Source organism: Rhipicephalus sanguineus, chromosome 4, assembly GCF_013339695.2.
Source record: "Rhipicephalus sanguineus isolate Rsan-2018 chromosome 4, BIME_Rsan_1.4, whole genome shotgun sequence".
NCBI lineage: Eukaryota > Metazoa > Arthropoda > Arachnida > Ixodida > Ixodidae > Rhipicephalus > Rhipicephalus sanguineus.
The window spans coordinates 204,685,834-204,710,937 of record NC_051179.1 but is presented as its reverse complement, the minus strand read 5'-3'; the positions used below and the strand labels follow the sequence as shown (position 1 = coordinate 204,710,937).

At 48.0% G+C, this 25,104-nt stretch overlaps 1 protein-coding gene across 1 annotated transcript in view; it reads left to right on the top strand.

Moving 5' to 3' along the window:
- Window positions 1-25,104, top strand: part of LOC125758182 (large subunit GTPase 1 homolog) — a gene marked incomplete in the record, with an annotated part of 595,829 nt that overhangs the window by 502,148 nt on the left and 68,577 nt on the right. The window contains 1 exon segment of the mRNA XM_049415032.1: window positions 3,784-3,831. Coding sequence (XP_049270989.1) covers window positions 3,784-3,831 — 48 coding nt within the window.

The window sequence follows — 25,104 nt, the reverse complement described above, 5'->3', positions numbered from 1 at the left end:
GGTTCTTTAACGTGCACCTAAATCTAAGTACACGGGACGCAAGCATGTTCGCCTCCATCGAAAATGCAGCCGCGGCGGCAGGGATTCAATCTCGCGAGCTTTGGGTCAGCAGTCGAGCACCATAACCACTAGACGACAGTGGCGGGTCGGAATTAGCTGAACGCTAGCATAAGAAATTCGATACATGGAAGTGGTGAAATTAAAGAGTATAATAGTGTATGCGAAATAATGCAAATAAAGCATGTGTTCAATTGAAAGGTTTGCGGGGTTACTTACAGGATTTACAAGAATTGAACACTAACCTCCTAAGATTTTCAGGAAAGGTGCCTTCTTTTGTCTTTCATGACCTCATCAATGGTACTTCAGAAAACCACCGAAAAAAGAAAGACGCATACATGAAGGAAGGAAGGCACATCACGCAAGAGAAGCAACTCACATATTATTTTAAAAACCGCACTTGCCTCAAACAACCACAACAGCCATCACATGCGCGTGATCTCAGCAAAGTTGTGCCTTTGCCGCCATGTTTCCACACCGCATACTCAAATGCCAGCACCTGGGTTGTTACCAGATATCGATAATCTGGCCTAAATCGATAGAACAAAAAGTAGCCGAGACACTATTTGCGCCACCAGCCTAAAAAAGTAGCCAAATTGGCACAAAGTAGGGAGACCTGACCACCCTGCCGACACGGGCAGGTGTTCCCTATACGCCTTGTGCGCCGCCTATAGAGGCGCCACTGATAGCCACCTAGCGGGCGCCGCCGACAGTACGTGCGGGAAGCCGAGCAGACGACAGCGCTTTGCACAGCTTTGCCGTGAGGAGATGAATGAAGTTCGCGGCTGCTATTTCCCCTTCGTGCGGGTGCCAGACAACTAATTCTGCACTGGCAGCTGCAGGAAAGGCGCGGACCTCTACGAAAGTGGACTTGTGCACGATGTTTGTCACGAACTAACGCGTAACTAAGCGCACGTCGCCGATTTCGAACCACGGCCACCATGGCATGAAAGCCTGGCGCCGACGGTCCGTGCGCGAGAGAGCGCGCGCATCGAAAAAACAAGTATAAAAAGGCGCCGGAAGCGCGCCTCTTACCCTCTCCGCAGAAGACGCCACCGACCATGCCACCGACACAGCCAACGAACGCGAAAGATCGGGATATTCGAGAAAGCAAAGCCGAGCCAGCGGCGCCGTCTGATTCCGCAGACGAATCGGCGAGAGGATCTCGCCCTTTCCCTAGCTTTCGCTGTGCTACGCACAGACGAATCTACGCACTTTCCCGAACCCAGGCGCAAGCCGATACAAGCAATGCAAGCGCAGCAAGCGCGCGGGGGCAGAGTCAGTCAGTAAGGAGTTAGTCGGCGAAGAAGTTACGTCGTTCTAGTGATAGCATCGTTCGCTCGACCGCAGAAGACGTGTTGTTTGATGATCTAGTGCTGTGAGTTAAGTATCAAAAGATGACACTGACAAGTTTTGAAGAGGGTCGCCGAGAAGACATGTGATGACCGACTGCGGAGGAGAATGAACGTCCGCGTGGAGTGAATCGTCATGCCGGTGAATATCAAAGGTGCGTCGCGCATACCAGCGTAACAAGATCCTGCTATGAGGTGCAGCTCGTGGTGAACATCCGCTTTGTTTTGTTTACAAAGGTGACGTCTCAATCACTTCTCGGTCTTTCTGAAGTCAACCATTGCTGCATTTCTGTTTCTGTAAATAATTAATATAGAACTTAGCTTGTAATAGCGCGGTACATGTACCGCGCTAGTAAAAGCTAAGTTCATGGATGACCAACTCGCCCGAACTACAACACTTCTGAAATATAGAACGTTTGAGCGAAGTGCCCTGCACGGCGGTCGAACCGAACCAACGCATACTCTGGCTGATAACGTTGGTCGTCTACCAGTGTCAACATGATCGAGTGCATCCAGCGAGCACCGATATGGCAGAACGAAAGCATTAGGACAAGAAGCGACGTGTTAACCCGCACAATGACGAAGCGGCTCGTCTTTGCCAACGAACAGCGGCGATCCCGTGCTTCCGTCGCTCTTGCTCAGGAGGCCTTGCGGTAAGTGAGTAAAACCGTGTTCCGGGCGCGTTTTTGTAGGTGTTTGAGCACTCCACTCCACAGCAATTGTTATTCGACATCCCTTGAAGTTTCGGCCACCACACATACGACGAACGTTGCTTATTTCACTACGGAAACGTGAACAACGCGGAAACACGTACAACGACGTAGGAAACCACGGCGGCCGTCTGCTTGCTTTCCCGAGAGCAATGATTGAGTTCGCCGCCTATGGCCCTTCCGTCGGCGCGCACTAGGCGTATATTGTCCTTCACGGAAAACTTTTCTCTTTTAATGCTGATGGATTATGGAGTACCAACTAGCTTGAACTCGTAATGTTAAGTTCGTCCCAGCAAGGCTGGGTATTGTGACGTGATTGCATTAGTGACCTTTCTATCAGCCTGTATAGTGGACGGACTGTTTTTTGATACGCATGTTTAATTGCCAATTTCATTCTTGTTTTCGTGCGTGTGCTCTTGGTGCCATGTTTTGCCTACTTATTCGCTGGTTTTGCCGACCAATAAACAGTGTCATTTTGCACTTGTCCCACGTACCCGCCCTTTTTATTGTGCCTACTTATTTGCGCACCCTCGTGCTTCCAGGTATGCATAACACACTGGGTCATCGATGAGTTTCACTTGTGTGCATTTTTTCTGGTTTCTGTCATGCGGGGAGTCCACAGTGATCACAAAAATGACCAATTTAGCATGGATTTACGTGCTGTGTATAAAAGCATAGGGTGCTTGTAAAGGCGTGCATCAAATAGATCTAGCCAAATATTGATGCTTGGCAGTTTTATTTCTGCGGTCTAGAAGGCGCGTGCCTCTTTCCTATTGTTTGGTGACTGGCGGCTGTCATTTAGAGACTGCAAGAGAGGCAAATTGTCGAGGCCTCAAACACGAGTTGTGAGGCCGCTGATGCGTGGTCACCCAGCCATCTCTGCCTCACTTTCAATTCAATCAAGAGAGGTCATGAGTTTGAATACCCCTGCTCTTTTTGCACGCTAGCCACGTCATTTGGTTAGTTTAGTACGTCCGTGTAGAGTGGCTGCATTAGAGGTGGAAACCTAAAGGGCTCCACTTCTGCTACCTCCGTGTGACTCACTCCTTTACCACAATTGTCAGGATGAGAAACTGCGTATCGTAAAACTCGGAGCAAGCCTCCTCTCCCCTCCGTTCAAAATTCAAGATGGTGACGGCAATGTTTTCCCACCAGAAAAACAAAAAACAAAGTGCACACGGACTTTCTCGGGAGTCTCCTGGTTCTCGTTCGTGGCACGGCGCATTACAACGACGACCCACAAACGCAAGAAACACAAAGGCGACACGAAACAGACTTGGGCAAGCACGGCACGGAAGCACCCCCAATGGCGGGTCCATGCCAACGCCACAACTCTGGGCAACAGACACGGATGTCAGATGCCTTACTTATGCTAACTACATGCTCCATAATTTAAAAGACGTGCGTCAAGTTTGGGCTGCAATCATTATGCGGGGAGAAAAATGAAAATTTGACTGTATGTAAGTTTCAGGTGCAGGAACTTACAGATATGGATGCTAAGTAGAATTGGATTCAAGCAGGCCACTGTTGCCTGGACACAGTGGTGTAGCGGCAGGTGGGGGGAGGGGCAGTTGCTCGGAGTTTCACGGTAATTAGTGCGTTTGACTATGGATGAAACTCACAGAGGCATGACAACCCTTTCTGCTCTCTGGTTTTATATGCAGGACCTCAAGACAACAAGTAAGGACATTGACAGAAGCTTCTTTCAGAAGGTGAGAGTTTGACATTGTTACTTTTTGCAGGAAATGCTTTCCTTTTTTGTGCAAATGCATTTTCACGTTCTTTAAATTTATTTAAGATGCACTAAGGCCTTCATGGTTGTAGTACTGAAAAAGGGAAAATAGACAACCACCCGTTTGTAGCACGAAGCCACAAGGAAATCCATACGGATTTCTCAGAAATAAAGCCTCTTAGTTGCCGAAAAATTCGTCCTGGTCCGGGGATCGAACCCGGGACCAACGCCTTTGTAGTACTGACTGTTTTCCAGATTGTGGTGTGCGCATGGAGGGAATAGAACCCCCAAGATGGCCACCGCAATGCTTCACTAGTTCTGGTTTCGAAGCACAATAGACCAGTCATGGTAACTGCATTTTGATGACAGAGAACTGCAAAAGCATTTGCGCATACCTTCAAACTCCACAATATTTCATGATGTTCATGTGAATGTGGGTTAATATTACAGATGTTTTGCAAGGTTTTCTAAGAAACAGATTATGTTTGGAAAATGTTTAAAACCTGCCAAAAGATTGCGCAAAAGCCATGTAGCAAGCCAATATTATGGTGCCTGCACTACCCCCTTGTAGTGGTGCAAGATGCTATATAGCAGTTGTTGAAAAGTCCTCATCATCATCAGCCTACTATGTGTCCCAGCGATCTCCATTTTATGCGAACTGATTCCATTTTATGCCTGCAAGTTTCTTAATTTCATCTGGCATCCTCGGCTGTGTCTTCCATCATGAAGGAGGGTGGGTGGGCAGACACAGACACTCGAACAACACGACAAAAACACAATATCTTTCTATGGATAAGTTGGTCCATCTTTAGAGGGCACTTGAAAAGCCACGACGAGGATGAAAGAAACACAACAGAACTGGTGCTCAACTTTCAACAGGCATTCATTTCAAACGAGCAAAAATGATATGTGCCTGATGCCTGGGGCACAGTGATTGTTCGCTTGAAATAAATGCCAGTTGAAAGTTGAGCGCCAATCCTGTTGTATGTAGTTCTTTCGTCTTCGTCGTTTGCGCTTTTCAGTTACCCTGTGTTGACAAAAATGCCAACTATCAACTGAAAGGGCGCAATGTGGCGGAAAGGAGAGTAGACACAAAACTTATTTACGCATGCTCAGATATGGAGTGCCACCAGTCAACCATACCCACATGTGAGTGTACGTGGCGGAAAGCTGTGTGGGAGTTTCATTTCTTCTTTATATGTAAGTTAGTAATTGAAGGCTGGCTTATTATTCGTGCACTTCCACTACTATTTATATGCCAAGCCTCGACCATTAGACTCGTTTCTTCGTTCCTGTTTCTACATTCATTGAATATGGCTGTGCATTTTGTGGGGGTCTGATAGAGCCGCTCACAGAACAAGCGGACACAGTACACGCCGCTGTACAACGAACACATGGTCATTTATTAACTTTTACAACGGCGAGCTCGACAGCTGAATCTAACAAATAACTGAGGTAACCTGACAGTTAATCCAATAGAATGCCAATATAAAACACAAATACAACATAACGCACACAGTGTACCGCCAGTGCGTCGTTGTCGATGTTTCACCACGGGAGTCCGCGGAACCGAACCACAGTGTCGTTTCCACGGACCTCCCTTGAGAGCCGACCGTCCACGGCCACGCCAAGCCCCTAAAGAGAAGCAACCTCGCTCCCACCACGCACTCGGCGGCAACTAAGTAACTGTGACGCGCAGGTGCCATGAGGTGAAAACGACTTTACAGGGATTCATGGCATCCCCACAATTTGCAATCCCGACAGTGAAGTCGGTAAAATAGGCAATTTACATTGTTATATTGAAACTTCATCAAATCTAAATTGCACCCCTTATGCAAAGTACATTTGCCAAAAGATGCATTTTCACACCTAAAGTGCTACAAGAATGTTCAAATGGTATGGTACTATGAAAGAAAAATAAATTCACAGCATATCCACGGGTGAATGATGAAGAGCTTGGGCGAAGCTCCTGAAGCAATCATGGTTACACCGTGAAATCTTCAGTGGTTTCGCCCAGCAGTAATCAAAGCGATAGCCCAGTAATCATAAGTGGTAGCTAGACGTGGCTTCCGTTCCCCCTTCATTATAACGGCTTTATGGTCGGTGAAGTGATGGATCGGTGATGGATCGTAGTGGGATGTTTGCAAAGACGAAGTAGTTGGCAGTTTGCAAAGGATCGGTGATGGGTCGTAGTGGTATGTTTGCAAAGACGAAGTAGTGGGTAGTTTGCAAAGGTGGTTACGCCGGACAACGGAGACGTGACAAGGTTAGACTAAGAGGAGCTTCGCCCCTAAAAAAAGAACTATGACAACTTAAAAAAAGGTCACGGTTTCGCCGCAAGGGCGAAGCTATGAATGCGATAGCAAGAAATTGGAATGTCACACGAAGAACGAGAAGCAGCTGGATACTTACAGGGCGCCGCCGAAGCACAAAGAAGGACGCCCGAAAAGAACGCATAGAGTGTGAACCACGGCCGCTCGATGAAAAACACGGTGCGGCCTGCCGCGTGGAGTGGATACTGCGTGGCGCGCCTAGTGCTCCTGGCTGCCGCCGCGGCGCCACCAGCAGGTTAGCCTCTGGGGAGACCCAGAGCCGTATATTCCCTTTGAAGGAATACACGGCTCTGGGGAGACCGAAAGCGAGAGCGCCGGAATTATTGCGGCGGATCGCGGCTTGACAGCGCAGCTTAGGCGCTTGTTAGTTTTTCAAGGGTTACAATAAACTTGCTATAGCGTTAACTATATTAGTAACCGTCCTACCGAATATGCGGCGGCGATGCTTCAACCTGAATATAGCAAGTGTTAGTTTTATCAGAGTCCTTCAATGCTTTTCTGGTCGCGAAACTTCTCCGTAACGCTGTGGGGAGAGCTTGCTATGTCGCCGCAGCTGTCGCGCGGCGGCGCTCGGAGCGTGCGGGGGGCTTTGAGGAGAGCTTCGCGGCGTAGGGAGAGCTGGGGTCCCGAGGAATCCGGCGACACCGGCATTCAGTTTTGCTCGTTGTTTCTTAATTTGTGTGACTGACGGGTGTAAGAAATGTGCGCGAGAACACGGATGTTGTACGTGAGTGGCGATGCCAAAGACTTGCTGTGTACCGAGTTGTCGCTCCAGCTGCAGAGGTACGAGCGGAAAGGTGTCGTTGTTTAGTTTGCCGAGGGACGGCGATGACAGGGATGAATAAAATAATAAGAGACGGTTCGAGAATTGCTGGCAGAAAAGTAGAGATAAAGTACAAAAATAAATAATTGGGGGAAAAAAGGTCATTCTGCCTTAAAGGGACCCTGAAACGGTTTTTTCAAGTTTTGTCAGCGTTTAGGCAGGAGTATCCCGAAATCATTCGCACCAGAAATTAAGCGCCGCACTGTGTACCAAGGCCGCTACGGAATTTATATCTATACCCTCCTCCTCACCACTGCCTTGCACCCTCAACTCACAGACACCCTGACATCGCCGGCGATCGCAGCGCTCTCATGAGCACACTCGACGGTTTGAGCTTCGCGACGGGTTGCGCGTAATCTCGGAGGCCCAACAAAGACGAAGCTCGCGGAGTGGTTGATAGGTTGATATCTGCTCCGACATGTGCCGCCACACTACCAGCAGATCTTATTTTATGCTCCTGTACGGCGACAATCTGCAACAGCATGCGGACAAACAAAAATAATTCGAGAACGGTCATCGATAAGCGTAAGCTCGGGCAATGTGGTTGTGTCTTCAGGGGTGAAGTTACAGCCACAAAAGCGTGGATCGTGGCGTTGAACAGATCGCGAGAGCGCGACGCTCATTGCAGCGACGAGCTGAAGGGATTCCGCTCGCCAGATGCCTCACGAACATTGCACGATGTCGCAGCTTTACAAGTCACCAATTGCTAGAAATTGCTAGATACGTGGTGCACAACAAGGCTGGGGCAATTAATTATGTCCAAGAAAAGAAACCTCAAGATAAACACTCTCGCTCAGCTCACGTCAACACGGAGTACGTTGTAACACAGGCAGACGACGCTCGCTGCCCACAGGAGGTTCAGTGACGCGTACTGGACATATCCAATCAGATCAGCCGCCTGCGTGACGTCGCGCTTCCAATACGACGCGCACTGGAAGTGGGCGGTTTGAAAACGCGTTTGGCTGAGCCGCTGTGATCGGTGGCGATTCGCAGCTTTAAAGCCTTGTAATAAATTACACAGTTTTCGCACAGAGCTTAAATTGGTCTGTAAATGATCCTTAGGACTTGTTCTACCGGCTCAATGTGTTCGTACATAATCGTCAAAACCGTTTCAGGGTCCCTTTAAGAGGCAGAGAGATGGACCGTGAATTTATATTTTTGGTATAATAACATAGATTTAATCAATGTAGATAAGGCATTAGGACAACATGAAACAAGGAAGTTTTTTTTCTTTTTCTTTTTTCTCCTTCGAGCGTGGTGGCAGACATGTCACCGCCCCGTTATAAGGGGACGCTCATAGCATCCATCCATCCATCCAGAAACGTGCAATACCGCTACAGGAAGCTGGCGGATTCACCTTCGATTCTGAACACGTTAGTGTGTGCGAGAAACATTTTGACGCCACCGACGTTATTCGAACGGACGACTTCATAGTGAATGAAAAAAAAAAAATGTGTCTTTGCAACGCGAGAAGGCAAAGTTGCGGGCCGGCGCTGTTTCTTTCGCAGCTTGCTAGTTTTTTAGAATAACAGAGAGCTGAGCTAGTTGGTAAGTATCCGTTCTAAAAAGACACGGGTGCAAACACGGACACAAGAAAGAAGTCACGACAACACATACGCCGTTTGTGGTGTCGTGAGTCGTGACTTCTCTCTTGTGTCCGTGTTTGCACGCCCTGTCTTTTTAGAATAGTTTTTTACGTTCTTTCCAGATTATTAAATGCTTTGCATTGTTTCCTTGTTTGCCGTTGTTAAAAAAAAAGCGTTTTTTTTTCTATTCTTATTCACTGAATGTCAACTAAGCTTTTTTTTTTAATTTTTATATTGTACCTAAAGGGACACTAAAGAGAAAGAATGAATTGCTTGAGATCTGAGAACTCTTGTGTGTAGTTTATTTCACCACCATAGGTTTATTATTAGAGGAGAAAACCAAGTTCAAAGTTTCATTTTTAAATTTCGCGCCGAACTTTGTAATTCGTGACGTAAAAGACTTCAAAGAGCATTTAACGTATTTTGGCGCCACTGGCTCGACGAAATTTCCACAAACTCGTTATGTCAAGTCTCTGGCCCCCTCAGAGGACAGTGTACTTCGATTTAACCGATTAGGAGCTACGTAGGCCCAAGCAGGCGCCGTCCAAAATATATGACGTCACGGCAAATGGTGCGGGAATTCCAAGGTGGCGTCGCCACCTGTATTTTCTTTTTGCGCGTTTTCTCGCTCATTGAGCGTCTTCGCGCAGAAAGCGTGGCGTTTTTGGTATCGTGGAAGACTACTTTACTCATGCGAGAAAAATCGTTTCGCTCTTCAGTGTCCCTTGCTTTCGCTCTCCAGTACATTGGCTTGCTCCCTCCATGTATTGGCCGTGCATAGAGTTTCCCTACGCTTGGAAACTGTCGCTCGTAGCTTTCTGTTTTCTGCGGCATTTTTCCAATAAGATTTTTTCTATCTTCCTCTTTCAATCGTAGCATTCTTGGTTTGTTTACTGTGAATTGGTGGCTTCAAACATGTGCATTGAAATAAGCAATTATAGTGAAGTATGGACGCAAAGGTTGTTAGTGTTTCCTCAGCTTGACACGTTTTTGGTTATTTTGCCCCGTGTTACGTTTTCCGCGTTCTGAATAATTAGAAAGCGCAACAGAGTTCTGCTTGTGAACACATGTGCTTATTTTCTCAAGATTAGCGAAACGCTGTTTCGTTTCAGTTAATCAAGTCTCCCCTGTGCAGTCTTCATTAAGAAAATGATTGCATCACGCGGTGCAGACGTAGTCCATCACGTTGTGATTTGTGAAGGTGCCACGAGCGCGAAGATTGGATGCCCGAGTGCCTTTGTGACGCTGCACAATGTAAAGTGCGACACACTTTCGTTCGTGCAATGTCCAAGTATCATGAAATGGTCAAAGTTACTCGTAGAAAATGGACAAAACGTGGTTATAAACTCGGAAGGCTAGGTTGGGTCCGAGAGATCAGCTGGTGTTCACGCGGCACACGGACGTTATATACCTTGCGAAAGCTTCGTCACTCCAGATTTCAAGTGTTGCCGAAGCCCTGTGAGGTAGGCTGCAGCGGAGTGAAGTTAGCTTTTGTAAACTGTAAACACAGGAATGTAGAGCTTTTTTTTTGTAATGCAGCTGTGTTAAACTGCCGCGGCGCAGACGGCCTGATTGTAAATAGCGCGATCGGCGCTGGCTCAACTCCCGCTACGAGAGTTCAGTTTGCGAGTTGGTGGGTTTGTAAGGCTTGTGCAGTGTCCCAAGTCTAGGTAAATATCCCGTGCCTGAATAAATACTCTCGTGCTCCATTTCCTGAGGTAACGAACCTCGCTGGAACAACATATGCAGCTAATATTGCTGCGTCGGCACGACTGTATCCATCGCAGCCTTGATATTTAAAAAAAGCACGAAAGTAAGTTTTTTACACGCCTATGCGACTAACACATCGTATGTCAGGTAAAGTATGAGCGGTAGTTGAAATGTTGCGGTTTGGTGCAAGTTAAACGATTGCCTCGAACCGGCACAGCATTCAGCCGAGCGCGGACGAATGCCCCCGCGTTGACCGCGGCAACCCTAGCGGCCGCCTCTGTCCCTGTATGAAGCTGCGGCCGGAGTTTCGTGACCAGTTTTATCTAAAGTGGTTGCTCGTGCAAGTTGCGATTTTTCGCCTTATGTTTTCTCTCTTTTGTCGCCGTTGCGCTGTTCACCCTCGATAATTTGTTTGTGCTACAGTTATTTTTGCAACAGGAGAGTCGCTCATTGACAGGTGCGGTTGTATTTCCGGAATGACCGTTGCTCACACCTTAGAAACAAAAGACAAAAGCATTGTGAACATCAGGGCAGTCATATTTGCTTTATTGCACGTGCGTGAAAAAAGGATCACTGTGTTATTGGAATCACCGGCGCAGCAGTTTCCTGGCGAGAGGTTTTTGCGCCAAGCTTACGAGACGCTCAACAGACATATAGGCCTCCAACGATGGATGGATGGATGGATGGATGCTATGAGCGTCCCCTTTATAACGGGGCGGTGACATGTCTGCCACCAGGCTCGAAGGATAAAAAAAGAAAAAAAAGAAAAAAAAAACTTCCTTGTTTCATGTTGTCCTAATGCCTTATCTACATTGATTAAATCTATGTTATTATAACAAAAAATATAAATTCACAGTCCATCTCTCTGCCTCTTAAGGCAGAATAACCTTTTTTCCCCCAATTATTTATTTTTGTACTTTATCTCTACTTTTCTGCCACCAATACTCTAACCGTCTCTTACTTATTTCTATCGCGGGCGTGTTCAGCTTTCCATTGTTGTCCCTAAAACCCAAGGCTTCATGTAGACTCGTGCCCACACGTATACCTGGGTGAATATCGCCACATTCAATCAGTACATGTTCCATCGTTTCCTTAGTTCCCCCGCAGCATGTACATAGTTCTTCTTCGTTACTGAATCTCGCTTTATAACTACGCGTTCTCAGGCAGCCCGACCTTGCTTCAAACAGTAAAGCGCTTCCCCTTGAATTATCATAAAACCTTTCCCTCCTTATTTCGTTTTTTCCTTTTCGGTAGTTACTCAGAGCCGGCTTCTTTTCCATCGCTGTCATCCAATAAGTCCTCTCCGCCTCTCTGACCTTCCGCTTAATGCTCCTTGTTGCCATATCGCCCGCACTGCCAGCCGTATATTTACTGGTGAGCCTCCTAGTTCTTTTTCTCCACTGCGTGTCAACGCTTTTTCTATACAAATACCTGAAAACCTTCTCTGCCCATCTACTCTTCTTCATTTTCCTCAGCCTCTCTTCGAATCTCATTTTGCTCTGAGCTTCCCTCACTTCAAAGCCTGTCCATCCCATATCACCCTTTACAGCCTCATTTGTCGTCTTCCCGTGAGCGCCCAACGCGAGGCGGCCCACCGTCCTTTGATTTACATCCATTCCTGATTGCACCTCTGACTTCATGCACAACACCGAGTTCCCAAATGTAAGCCCCGGAACCATCACACCCTTCCACAGCCCTCGAAGCACCTCGTACCTATTGTATCCCCATAAAGCTCTGTGCTTCATAATTGCAGCATTCCTCTTTCCCTTTGCTACCGATGCTTTCTCTTGTACCTCCATATATCTATCCCCCTCATTTACCCATACTCCGAGGTACTTGTACTCGCTTACCCTCGGTATTTTTTGGCCCTGTATTAAGACCGTATGGTCTCCGTGATCATTGAATATCATCAATCCACATTTTGTTGCACTAAATCCTAGTCCTAGAGCCTCACACTCCCTTCCGCATATATCTGCCAGTCGCTGTATATCATCTTGACTGTCCGCAAATAAGACAATATCATCAGCATAAAATAGACCTGGAAGCTTCTGCTCAACCATCGCTCCGACCTGTTTGTGTGACAAATTAAATCCAATGTTGCTACCTTCTAGCGCTTTTTCCATCCTCGCCATGTACAGCATGAATAACAGCGGGGACAAAGGGCATCCCTGTCTCAGCCCCTTGCTAATTTCAACGCTGTCCTTGCTACTTATTCCTTCCCATTCTATACAAACTGTATTTTCTCGGTATATTTCTCTCAAAAGCTGTACACAGTCGTCACCTATGCCCACTTCCTTCAATATATCCCACAAAATTTCCTGATTAACGTTGTCATACGCCCCGGTGATATCTAGATAAGCTACGTATAAGGGCCTGTTTTCTATTTTAGATATTTCTATACACTGGGTAAGAACAAACAGATTATCGTCTAACCGCCTGTCGATTCGAAATCCATTCTGAAGTTCTCCCAAAATATCATTTTGTTCTACCCACGCTTCTATTTTTAATTTTACTGCCTGCATCGCCAACCTGTATAGCACCGATGTAATTGTTAGGGGTCTATACGAGCGAATGTTATCTTTTTCTCCCTTGCCTTTATAGATTAAGTTCATTCTACTTTTTCGCCAACTGTCTGGTATTTCCCTCTCCTGTAAGCACTTTTCTACGGCTTTCAGCAGTGCTTCTTTAGTTTTATGTCCGAGTTCGTTAATGAGGCTGACGGGAACCCCATCTAAGCCCGGAGTAGTGCGCTTAGGAATTTTTCCTTCGGCCTTCTTCCAATTGAAATTCTCTAGTACTACATCTTCGTCGGTTGCTCTCCTTTGCGTACTTTTACTCACCGGGGGAATCCCCTGGGGGACCTTTTTAAACGAATCGGCTGTTATCTTTCGAATGTAACCTAGCGCTTCATATCCTTCGAATTTATTTCCTCCTTCATCTACCATATGTTGTTGCATTGTGACAGACTTCCTACCCAGCGCTTTTAGGTGGCTCCAAAATATCCTAGGCGCGGCCTTCTTCTTTTCGCGAATCTCTGTCATCCACCGTTCACTTTCACCTTTAATTTTTGCCTCGACTAATTTCTGCACAATGGATTTTTGCTCTAAATATATTTCCCATATTTGGTTAACTTCGTCCTGTGGCCGCTTCTCCTTTTTTGCCTGTCTGTGCTCCCGTGATGCCTGACGTCGCATCTCGATCGCTTCCCGGATTTCTTTGTTCCACCAACTTTTTGGCTTTTTCTTTCCTTTCCAACAAATAGTTTTCTTCTCTATTTCCATTTCTTTCGTGATTACATGTAGCAGCTCACTATACTTCCAGTCTTTGCCTGGTAGTTCGTCTACTTTTTCCTCGACTCTTGCGGCTATATTTGTTATTTGTTTGTCATTTAGATACGAGCTGCCAAACTTTGATTCTATGTTCTTATTTTCAGTTTTATATCCCATTTGTAATATTATGCGTTTATGATCACTACCCAAGCTGTTAATGCCTTCTTCGTCTATTCTCATGTCTCTTAAGTTTGTCATATATTCCTTCTGTCATGAGACAGTAATCAATGCTCGATTGCCTGTTTCCGACTTCCCACGTGATCTGCCCCTCACACTTAGGCCCCACGTTAACTATCTCAAGACTATGTTGCTCGCAGAGATCTAGCAATAACTTGCCATTGGTGTCTGAATATCCGTCAAGGTCATGAATGTGAGCGTTCATGTCCCCTAGAAGGATTATTTCGGCATCATGACCAAATTCTTTAATATCGGTGCTTATGCATTTCACTATCTCCAGATTCTTTTCTCTGCAGTTATTCCCCGTCCACAAGTAAGCTACACCCAGCCACGTTTTCTTTCCACCTACTGTGCCCGAAACCCATATGTGCTCTGAACACGTTTGTTTCACTCTCTCCCATTTTGTTCTGCTATGAATTAGCATTCCAACCCCCCCACCTCTCCTTTCTGATGTGATCCTGTTACATCCTTCCCAAACATAATTTTCAATATGTGGTGGCTCTTCCAAGTCTCTAAGGTGTGTTTCTGTAACCGCATAAACACCTATCTGCTCCTTGTTTAACTGTCTCTCAATCTCTAACCATTTTGCCTTTTTTCTGCCACCCTGCATGTTAATGTAACTAATTGCAACACGCGCCTTCTCCCTTCTTTTACCTTTTCTCTGTTTTTTCGCTATACTACCTGTCAAAGAGTCCCCCTGGTTGTTTTCCTCATTACAAGCTATCTTGGGCACCGAAGGGCCCGCGTGCCCCCCAAAAAAGCTACTGCGCGTCCTGCAAGACGCCAACCCACCTCATGGCCAAGCCTCCTATCGAAGTGTATTCCGTCTCTTCGAAAACCACCCCACCTGTGCACCTCTCTGTTTATTTCCACTACCTCGATGCCTTTCTCTCGACTAATTCGCCATATCTCTTTGTTTGCGACGACAACCGCTCTTTGCAAGCTGATATTTCGCACTGGTACTTCCGGTATTGTGCATACCACTATCTGCACCTGAGGGGAAATGGCGCGCATGTCATCGACCCCTTTCGCCAATGTGGTCGCTAGTTCGGCTGATTCTTTACTCAAGACGTCGTTTAGACCTCCCGCGATTATCACGAGGTTACGTCCATTAGACTTAGTTGCGAGTTCTGCGCTAGCTTGTCTCATCACTGATCCCAGCCTATGTCCCGGGAACTTCCCTATTAAAACTCGTTTGTCGCCTCTCACCCTTTCCTCGATTGCTTCTGCGCATGTAGCTAAATTCGAGTCCCCGGCGATTATCACGTGATCCGACTTTTCTGCTGGACTCTCCCGCACCTGTCCACTGTCCCGATTACTAGCGCGTGCTACTGCTGTTGTTTTGTCCCCTCCCGTTCCCAAGACTACTTCGCGGAAAGTGGGTCCTGTGACCCTTGCACCTGTCTTTTCCAAACCTGTTTCCCCCTTCGCGCCTACCACTGTCGGGGTCGATGCCCCATTGTTGCCGCTGTCGCTTGCTACCTTTGCTGGCATGGCTACCTTTGCTAATCCCTCCTCGGCTGACTTAAGCCTTTCCGCCATAGCCATCGTTTTTTCCCGCTCTGTCGCTACCGCTTTCTCCAGCTCGGAGATTCTAACCATGAGCTCATTCTGGGCGGCCATCATTATTTCCATTTTCGCCTCTAACTCGCATTGCTTACACTTGGCGTCAGCTGTCTCTGTCGTCTCATCCTCACAAACCTCTATTTTCCGCCCCATTCCGCATCCTGAACACTTTACGGTCTTTTTGACCATGGCTATAGATCGTTCACACGGTGGATTAGATACACTTAAAGCCAAATGATATCACAAAACTCCGCAAGTACGTTACACGTCAAAGCACCTGTGCACCTTTCAGCCACGTGGTGGCCGAACAAACAAATATTAAAAAAAAAAACACCCGAGGTGACTGTCACACCACTTTGTACCAACAGTACAAAGTTGTAAGCTCTATTAAGCTGCAATCTAGTGGATTAACTAAAAAAACAAGCTCGAATCATGCAAAAAAAAAAAAACACTTATCTGACGCAGTCATTCCGGAGCCCACGAAAAACACGTCCGTCCTCTAGCAGCCCCAAACTTAACTCAAGTTTGCGCTCAAGTTTGCGCAGCGCCGTCCGCCGCCCCAGCGGAGAGAGGGGAAAACTCCGGTAGCTGGGACGGGTCGCTCTTGCTTGGTTTTCCCATCGCGCGCGCGGAGAACGTGCTCCCCGTGGCTTTTATCTCGCATTTTTCACGCTATGGGTGCCGTTCCTTCGTCGTACTCGAAAGCAGGCACGCAGTCCTGCTGCATTGTGAACTGTCACAAAAGTTTAAAAATGTCGAAGAGCCGAAAACTTCCTGTCATGTTCTACCGTTTCCAATGCAAGCAGTCCGAGGAGCAGAGGCGTCAAGAGTGGATTATGGCAGTTCGCCGCGATGCTTTCGCGGTCTTGTCACCTTGAAGCAGTTTTTGTCGTACACAGTATTACGAACTATTAACGGGGAGAAACGCGATGATCGTGCTCATTTGAAAGGGAAGTGCGTTTGTGAACCGAAGTTACAACAAATAGACAGCCGCTGTACGTTTCGAGATTGCGCGCTGGCTTTCCAAATCAACCATTTGTAATGTTCCAGCAGCGGAGCATTTGGGCTTATTACACCACAGTTTAAATAACGTACCGTGAGTACTAAGTGTTTAATTCAGCTGACTGCGGTACATTTCCCGTCGCGGCTCCCTGTAAACAGAGTTAAGCTGTATGTTTGCACTGAGCGTTTATATTGGCCTTGCATGCGACACGCCGTGATTGCTTAAGGGGTATTCAGACGGGGGAGGAATGCTCGGGGGAGACGGGGGGATTGCGTATCCCGTGACCGCGACGTCACGGATTAGCGAGTGGGCGTGACCCCCCCACGCCTCCTCGGAGGAGACGGGGACGTTTTCCCCGAAAGGACAAACGATCCCCCTGCGGTGGGGGATGTGGCGGAATTTCGGGCTCTTGTTTGGCCACATTGTTGCACTTGCTCCTGCAGAGAGCGGCAGTGGGTGTCCAGTCTGCAGCTGGATGGTCGTCTGCAGCTCGTCGTCAGCAGCTCGTCGAACGGGTGGTGCAAGCCACCAGAGTAGTCTAGTAACACTGGTCTCCCCCTCCGTTTGCCTCGTCCGTGTGAGTGGGGGGCATTTGTGGGGACTTCTCCTCGCGAGCTGACGTCACTAGGCTCCGCCTTTACCCCCCGAGCATTTCTCCCCCGTCTGAATACCCCTTTAGAAGGCTGAAGTGTAATGTATAGTATCAGGGGCGTAGCCAGAAATTTTTTCGGGGGGGGGGGGGGGGGGGTCCAACCATACTTTGTGTATGTTTGTGCGTGCGTTTGTATGTGTGCGTGTACATATACGCAAGCAAAATTGAAAATTTTCGGGGAGGGTTTGAACCCCCCCCCCCCCCTTGGCTACGCCCCTGTATAGTATGGTGCTGACCAAGCGAGCTGTCGAAACAACCAAAGCGACATTCGAATAAGCGAACAGGCTGCGTGACCAGGCGTCGATATTATTCGAAATGAAACACGCCTCTGCAAGAAACATGCATCGTCGAAGTGGGCATGAAATATTTATTTATTTTTTGTTTGCGTATATCATTATGCTGTCAAAGGGAGCTCTAAAAAAATCCAAGGCGACATTAAACTTGCGATCCGACGTCGTTATCATTCGATGCAAACCACGGCAAAAGTGAAACTCCCACGAAACTGAACACTGCGCATTGCGATGCAGCCAGTGACTCAACAGGGCAGATGTAAATTTATGCTCTTCACACTGAGCTCATAATAAATTTAAAGCCGCACGACAAACTTGGCATCCAAGCAATTGAAAAGTTATCAATAGAAAACGCACGCGAAAGCGTGCTGGATGGTTGCTGACAGCTCCGAGTATACACGACTGCCGCAACGAATGTGCGTTTTACCGGTAACATAATTACAGAACTCGCGCAGTCACCTCCCTACTCATGTCAAAGAAATGTGCCCGTTCAGCATCTGCACGCACGTAGCGCTCGCACAAACAGCATCGCCCTTGACGACCTGCTCGGTCCCGAAAAGGTGGTCGATCAACCGTCCTCCTCTGGTAAGATTCCCACCGTTAAAACGTTTTTTTTTCATCTCTGGGATCTTTCTAAACCTTCAGAGCAAGCGACACGTGAAGCTGCACGTGCACGGCGAGCAGAGAACAGCGCGTGCAGGGTGCCTGAACGTGCGGAGACAGCGCAGTCAAAAGGCTGGTGTGGGGACAGGAGCGACCGGTTTTCGCAAGAAAGGCGGCGAAACGCGTGCGACGCAGCGCCCCCTGGCCGAGCTTGGGAGGCCTATTAACATTTCCTGCCCAGTTGGCAAGAAGCGCTCGTAAGAGCTTTCGGATGAAAACATTGCAGACTTCCATGGCGTGGTCGTCCGCCCCGCAAGTAGAGCATACTAGAAACTGTCGAGTGGCGTGAACGCGCCTCGCTGCCTGATGCCTTCCGCGTCGACCGTAGCGGCGGCGCTGCAGTCGGTCGGTACTGAAGGCGCGCGCTAGAACTGCTGGGCGCGTCGGCGGCACCCGGCTAATCGGCACTATTACTGATGCGGCTTTCGTTGCATGTCTATCATTATTAAGCGTAGGACTTGTCGTCGTAAGCCTTGATGGATGAAACTTCAAAGCTTTTAATGGATGGTTGCTTCATAAATGCCTTTGAGATACTGCAAATCAGTTCTTGTAGCCGAAGTAATTGCTGGACGGTACGCAAAATATAAAAATGAAAATGGGCTGATACCGACCGTGAAGATTCACGATCTCGGTGTAATTGAGCCGAACTCATTGCTGGGCTAGTTACACTACTGTCCATTAACTAGACGCCGAACGACCGCCAGAAAAAAGAGACAAAAGAAACAGAAAGGGCGTGCCTTATTCTGATTTCTTCTGTTTTAATGCTTCCTTCTGGTGGTGATTCGGCGTCTAGTTTATTCATAGTAACTGAGCTGCTCTATTGGAATTTAACTGTGCTCAGAAAGCTGTGTGCTGATATTCTGCCGAAAGCACGCCGAACATTTACCGCGCGTTGGCGAAGCTGCGTGCACGGTGCGTATCTTTACAAATGCCCTGTGTAAATGTGACTTTTTCGGCATTACGAGGGTCAAAGGTATTGGAAGTCAATGGTAACTCGACCGGTACAAATAACGGTCGTCCTCAGGGGCGTTGCACGGATATTGTTATTGGCGCCGGGTGGGGAGGTGAGACTTTACTGCCCGTATTTGTGCGTATATATGCACACATATATATAAAAACATAATATCGCAAAGCGTACAGCACCACCGCCCCTCCTGGCTTCACTTTTGACACTTTACAGATAAAGCAACGAAATTATAATACAAAACATGCATTGTCAAAATTACACCATTTCCCGCTAAAGGGGACCATGAGGCGATGCGAAGCCGGAGCACTTGCACGATCGCGTTCCGTTGGCGTTTTTTGGGCATGCTACCGACCTCGCGTCGTGGAACGCGAAGAGGAACGCTACGCGCGTCTTGTCTTCCCTCTAGCCTGGCCGTTAATCCTCACAGGGCGAGCGGGGAACGCAGTCGGCAGGCGTGCGAGAGGGGGGCAGCGTAGGAGTGGAGAGGGGGGAGGGGACGCGCATGCGCTGGTGCTCATCGCGGCGTTGCGCAGGAGAGAATTTCGGCATGTCTAACCCGCGTTTCAGAGGATGAGTGGAATGGGGGAGGGGAGAGGGAAAGTGGAGAGGGGAGGGGAGAGGGTAAGTGGTAAGGGGAGAGGAGAGGGGGAGGGTATGCGCATGAGCAGTAAGGGTGGTCACGCCGCACACCACCACCACCGGATTGAACTCCGCCATAAGATACTTCGCATCTAAAATGAAGTTTTTGCAATGGCATCGATAGGTCAGGAAAAGTGCAATATAAGCTGTCCGTTGAAAAGGAGAACTGGTCGTAGTGAATTTAGGCAGAATAACCGACGGGCTATATTTACATCTGCGCATTTTGAGATGCTCGAGATAAGCCCTCATGCATGACGTTCGGGCCTCGGAGGTGAACGCGCGCCTTCGGGTCGGCTCCTGCAGCTTGCTCGGCTTCCTGGTATTTTAAGCACTCAGAGGTCGCATAACCGATGCATAGTAACCGCGGGAGCATAAGCGTGCGCAAGGGGGGGCAGGGGGACGGCCGCCCCCAGGTCACCTAAGAGGGGGCGGGGGGCGTAATACCTTCCCCATACATTGACTTAATAGGGAGGGGGGACTGCGACGAACTTTCGCCCGACTTCGCCCCCCCCCCCCCCCCCGCTGAAGGGGGACCCTGCGCACGCCTATGCGGGAAGCACGCTGTTGAAACAAGATAGCCTTTTGGCATTAGAGAAACAGAGCAAAACTGGCAGAACTCAGCCGTCACTAATATAAATGTTTGTGATAGAGTTATTTGTACTCAGGTTATTCATGAAACAGTCGAGCGCATTGGAGCTCATATAAGGATCAATGCTCTGGATATTGTAGAGACTGCCGGCAGAAGAATGGTAGGCTTTCGTCGCTGGTTTGTTATTTTTTCGTAGTCACTTATAGTCTAGCGCGGCTCGAAGTGTTGCTTGCAAACCGCACGGCAATCACTGAGCAGCTACGTGCAAAATCCGATTGTCGCCTTCTTTGGGGGTCGGCAGGCTCCAAAAACAGGGAATATCTCGGAGCAATTTTGGCACGCCTGCATATTCACTAGGGAGCCTTCATGTGCGCGCCTCCCTGCCTCCGGAGGCACGGAGGCGCGCACATGAAGGCTCCCTAATATTCGCTCGTGCACCACGGCGCGTAGCAGGCATTGAGACACCGATTAAAGCTCAGTCATGTATTAAACGCGCTCAAAACGCGCAGTTACACGCTTTCGTAGGCTCCGACGCGCGCGCGCCAAATGCAGACGCTCTCCACAACTTCAGTACAAAGTGACTACAGCGCCGCCGCTACGATCGCCCGTTGGAGCATCACCCGAGATGCGGCGCTTCGTTCGTTTCACTGCCCCCTTCTAGTACACTGTACCGCAAGTCCACTTTCAGCACTTCCATGGTCATAGAGAACAGCTGGTCACCTTTCAGACATCTCGTGAAAAAATATCCGACAGGAATAATATATGATGTTTACAAGACTCTTATTACAAAACATCTTAATCGGCTTGCCACTTTAGGTACCGCTGTTGAGTGCTGTTCTTCACCACGGTCAACGAGACCAGAAATTTAGGATTGCCATCTTTTGGGCTTGTTGGTATACTGAATTAGAAACCATCTTCAGCGCTAGCAGACAAGGACGAAGGAGAGACGGTAGGCTTTCGTCGCTGGTTTGTTATTTCTTCGTAGTCACTTATAGTGTAGCGCGGCTCGAAGTGTTGTGGTGCATTGTGGTGTCGTCTCTCCTTCGTCCTTGTCTGCTAGCGCTGAAGATGGTTTCTAATTCTGAGACCAGAAAGTTTGTCGACTTGTCGGTCGTATATGACTCTTTGCTGTATGGCCATCTCATCAATAATCAGGGAGCAGAACGCTTCTTGCTCTACAGTGAGACTCTGGAATTCGATGCACAGCCGCTCCTTTGTCAACGAAGTGACGCCGATTTCACCTGTTGAATGGCCTACATATTTCTGGAGCGTTGAACGACAAGGGAGCTGATATTTCTGGACCTTGCATGCTCATAACTTTTGTTGAAGCATGCCTTCCAAATTACACATTCCCTTAGAATGACGTCACTGTAGTGGGGCTTCTTCGTCGAGAAACTGCAGACTTGGTTTCTAACGAACTCGGCAGTCTTGTCACCTTGCGCAGCACCATTGAGCACCTTCATAAAACAGGTAATGTCCGTGTTATTTTCATAAAACTGCGCGCGCTCCTCAGCCTCATGCACTTTTTCTTGGGCCTGCAGCGCTTTCATACGAGCGATCTTCGCATGGAAGCAGCGCGTTTTTTTAGCTTCTTCTGTCAGTTTAACAAGGTCGAATGTAGTTTGACATGATGCATCTGAAAATGATGCAATTTCCACACACGTTTCATTCCCTAGTTCGGAATTGTTGGGCGTCGTGGCTTCAGTGCTGTCACTTGACGAGCCGTTTTGGCTAATGACAGACCTGTCTTTTGAAGCGGCATTGCCCGAGCACTCGGCACATGACTGCGCATTATCGTTTTCTATTTGCAAGCGTGGCCGCTTCTTCCTCGGAGCAGGCGTGCTCCTCGTGCTCATGTAGCTTGGATAACCGCGGAACACTGTTGGCACACCGTTGGCAAAAGTATCCCCAACATCTCGGTCTTCTTGTAGTCCTTCTCCGTAAAATGCTAGGCGCACACCAGGGACCTGTCATTCGGCTGCCATACTGTTCCTTTCCCGCCGGGTCCTTCACGGGAAAATGCTGCCCTGCGTTCTGCGTTACTGGGAAACTCGTGGTAGCGTACTTGCGGCTCCTTCGGTGCATTCGTGGGACACAGCGGCACACAGTTGCGCGGCATTTTACCTAACACCTAGTAGTTGCGCGGCATTTTGCCTAACACATAAAATATCACACATGCGCAAACTGTCTTGAGTGACACTACGTGCGAGCGATTCATGTGGAGAAAAACAACCACTATCTCGACCTACCCGCTGGCTGAGCGCGCGCTCCTTCCCGCCGCGCGTCGCGCGGAGCCCTCCCCTACTACTGGCGCCCTCCTAGCGCAATACGGCGCCAACTGTCAACTCCGCTTCCACGCTCTCGCCCATTGCCTGCGCCGCGACGCGGAGGCCGCACCGTGTGTTTTTCATCGGGCGGCCGTGGTATTCTCTTAACCTGCGGTAAAAAAAAATTACGCAGATCCCATGTACCATGGGAGTCGGTGTTATGCGAAGCATGCGGCGGGAAGGTGACTGTGGCGTAATTTTTTTTACTGAGCGACAAGTTACAAAATGACGCTATAGATCTGTATAAATTTCATACGCACATATATATGTTCAAGAGCTGCATATGTGTTATATAACCAGCTGTTTACGGTTCGGTAAAACTGCCAACGGCAAAGTGGGTATTACCAACACCAAAAGCGGTAAGCTGATATGTAGTGCTTATACTTGTCCCTTATGATGGATAACGCACGCACGTTTCACGAGCCCGCATTCATGTGTGGAACAATTTCTTGACAGTTCTTGAACAAGGTCATCATCTGCGTGATCAGCGAGCACCAGCAGCTGGTCATGGCCTGTTATAGGATCCGGTCGTAATCGCGGTGTTGAGGGGTCCACGTGTAGTGAAGTATGAGGTATAGTAAAGCTGTTGGAATTCGTGGATGCGTCGGTCATTTTGTCGACAAATTGTCTGTAGATAGAGCCGGCGACATCTCGGAACCCGAAGTCACCCTTCGCGTAGGTTAGGTATAGGCCGTCGAGGCTTGTAGGCCAGGATAGTGCTACGTAGACCAACATCAGTGGATGGCTCTTGTCGTATTCGTACACTACCTGGGCGTATGTGGCCTACGTAGCCTAGTCTACAAAGCGGCTGTCAATCAATCTGGCATCATCCTCGGTTAGCATGAGGCCATCGCCCAGCCTCGTAAGAAATGAAGAGGACACTGCGTCGTTCTGGCGGACTAAGTGCACTTTACGGTGCGGTGATGTGGATATCATACGTAACTTTCATTCATGTATTCGTCCGGGGTCGAGCAATGCTTCAATATAGCTTGCGGAATCATAGGAATACAAATGTAATGTATATTACACTGCTACAAAAGCGGAGCCAGCACTGGAGCCACAGACTTTAACCTGATATGATGCCTGTATCGTAGGAGTACACATCGTAGGAGTATCACGTATTGTTTATTGATTTTCTGTAAAATTAGATAGCAAGCACCACAACCACAATTGAGGCGTTGCAATGATATTACGCCTGCGTAGGCTGTTTTTCCAAACCAGTTTATAGACCTGGCGTGGCTCTGTGGTAGAATACCTGACTGCCACGCAGAATGCTTGGGTTCGATTCCTGCTGGGATCCTAATTTTCATTCTTTCCATTCGTCCGGTCAACGCTGCCGATATTGGTTTTTCTTAACGCTCTCGCATTTAAGCTACCAATGTCTGTTCTCGCCGTTCCTGGGTAGATATAAACTGTCAATCACCTGTGGCGCATACCCGTAAACCGCGGCCTGTGGTAAACGCGTATGTGCCACACGTGTCCAGTGGAAAGGGTTTGACGACGTACGCGACAGGATTTTCACGTTATCAATGTAATGACCCGACAGTCATATTCGTCAAATGATCTTACCCTCCCATGCAAATTTTGGCCTACACCAAGTTAAGGAGGCGATTATGAGAGCACCCAGACGTAGGCGGCTAGATAGATAGATAGATAGATAGATAGATAGATAGATAGATAGATAGATAGATAGATAGATAGATAGATACGTAGATAGAAACGCTCAAAGTGCCAGAGGTTCGCTAAGAAATGCTTCGCATTTAAAATGTATAAGTCAGACAGGACGCTGTATCAGTCAACGTCTTCTGGAACACAGATACGCTTGCCAGCAATTACAAGGAGCTGGTCACCTCGCGGCTCATTGCAAACGATGTTCATGCAAAGTTCCGCGACACCACTTTGCTAGCACGTGGTGGTGACAAAGACACTAGGGAGATAAAAAAAAGCCCCTTTCATCTTAGCTGCAAAAGAAATAAAGTTTCTTTTCATCTTAACGCAAGCAGAAATAAAGTTTCTAGAAAGCGACGTACGCTGATCTGCGGGAAATTTGTCTGTGCTCAAGGTGGCATAGGGTCATATATTATCTCTGTTTACTTTTTACCCTTTTTCGCCATTTTCCATCCTTCACCCCTTCCGTCCTATCTGATTGGTAACCTATATTGGACACTTGGAAAGTTGTAAGTTTGCGCACCACGTACCTGTCCTGTGTCCCTGTATCGTCCTCGTCTCGTCATCTGCAGCGCAACAAAGAAACCATGTTTTCAAGTGTTCTAAAAAAATAATTCATTGTATCTTGATGCCAAACCTGGAACACAATTGTAGAGCAATGCATACCCTGGTGGTTATATTTGTCCAGGTTTCACATCCATCTTACGGTCACGCAAACTTTTTGCATCAAGTTTTACGTACAAAAGAATATAGCATGTTTTAATGGGAGATAACTTCATATCACTTTGTTTTACACTCGGTAAACAAGCGTCGCGAATCTCAAGAACGAAAGCCATCCGAAGCAGTTTCGAAGCCTGCATTTCTCATCATTCCGATGTTGTATGAAGCGCCGGTCAAGGAGACCGCATGCACACTGGCGCCAGATTCCCCT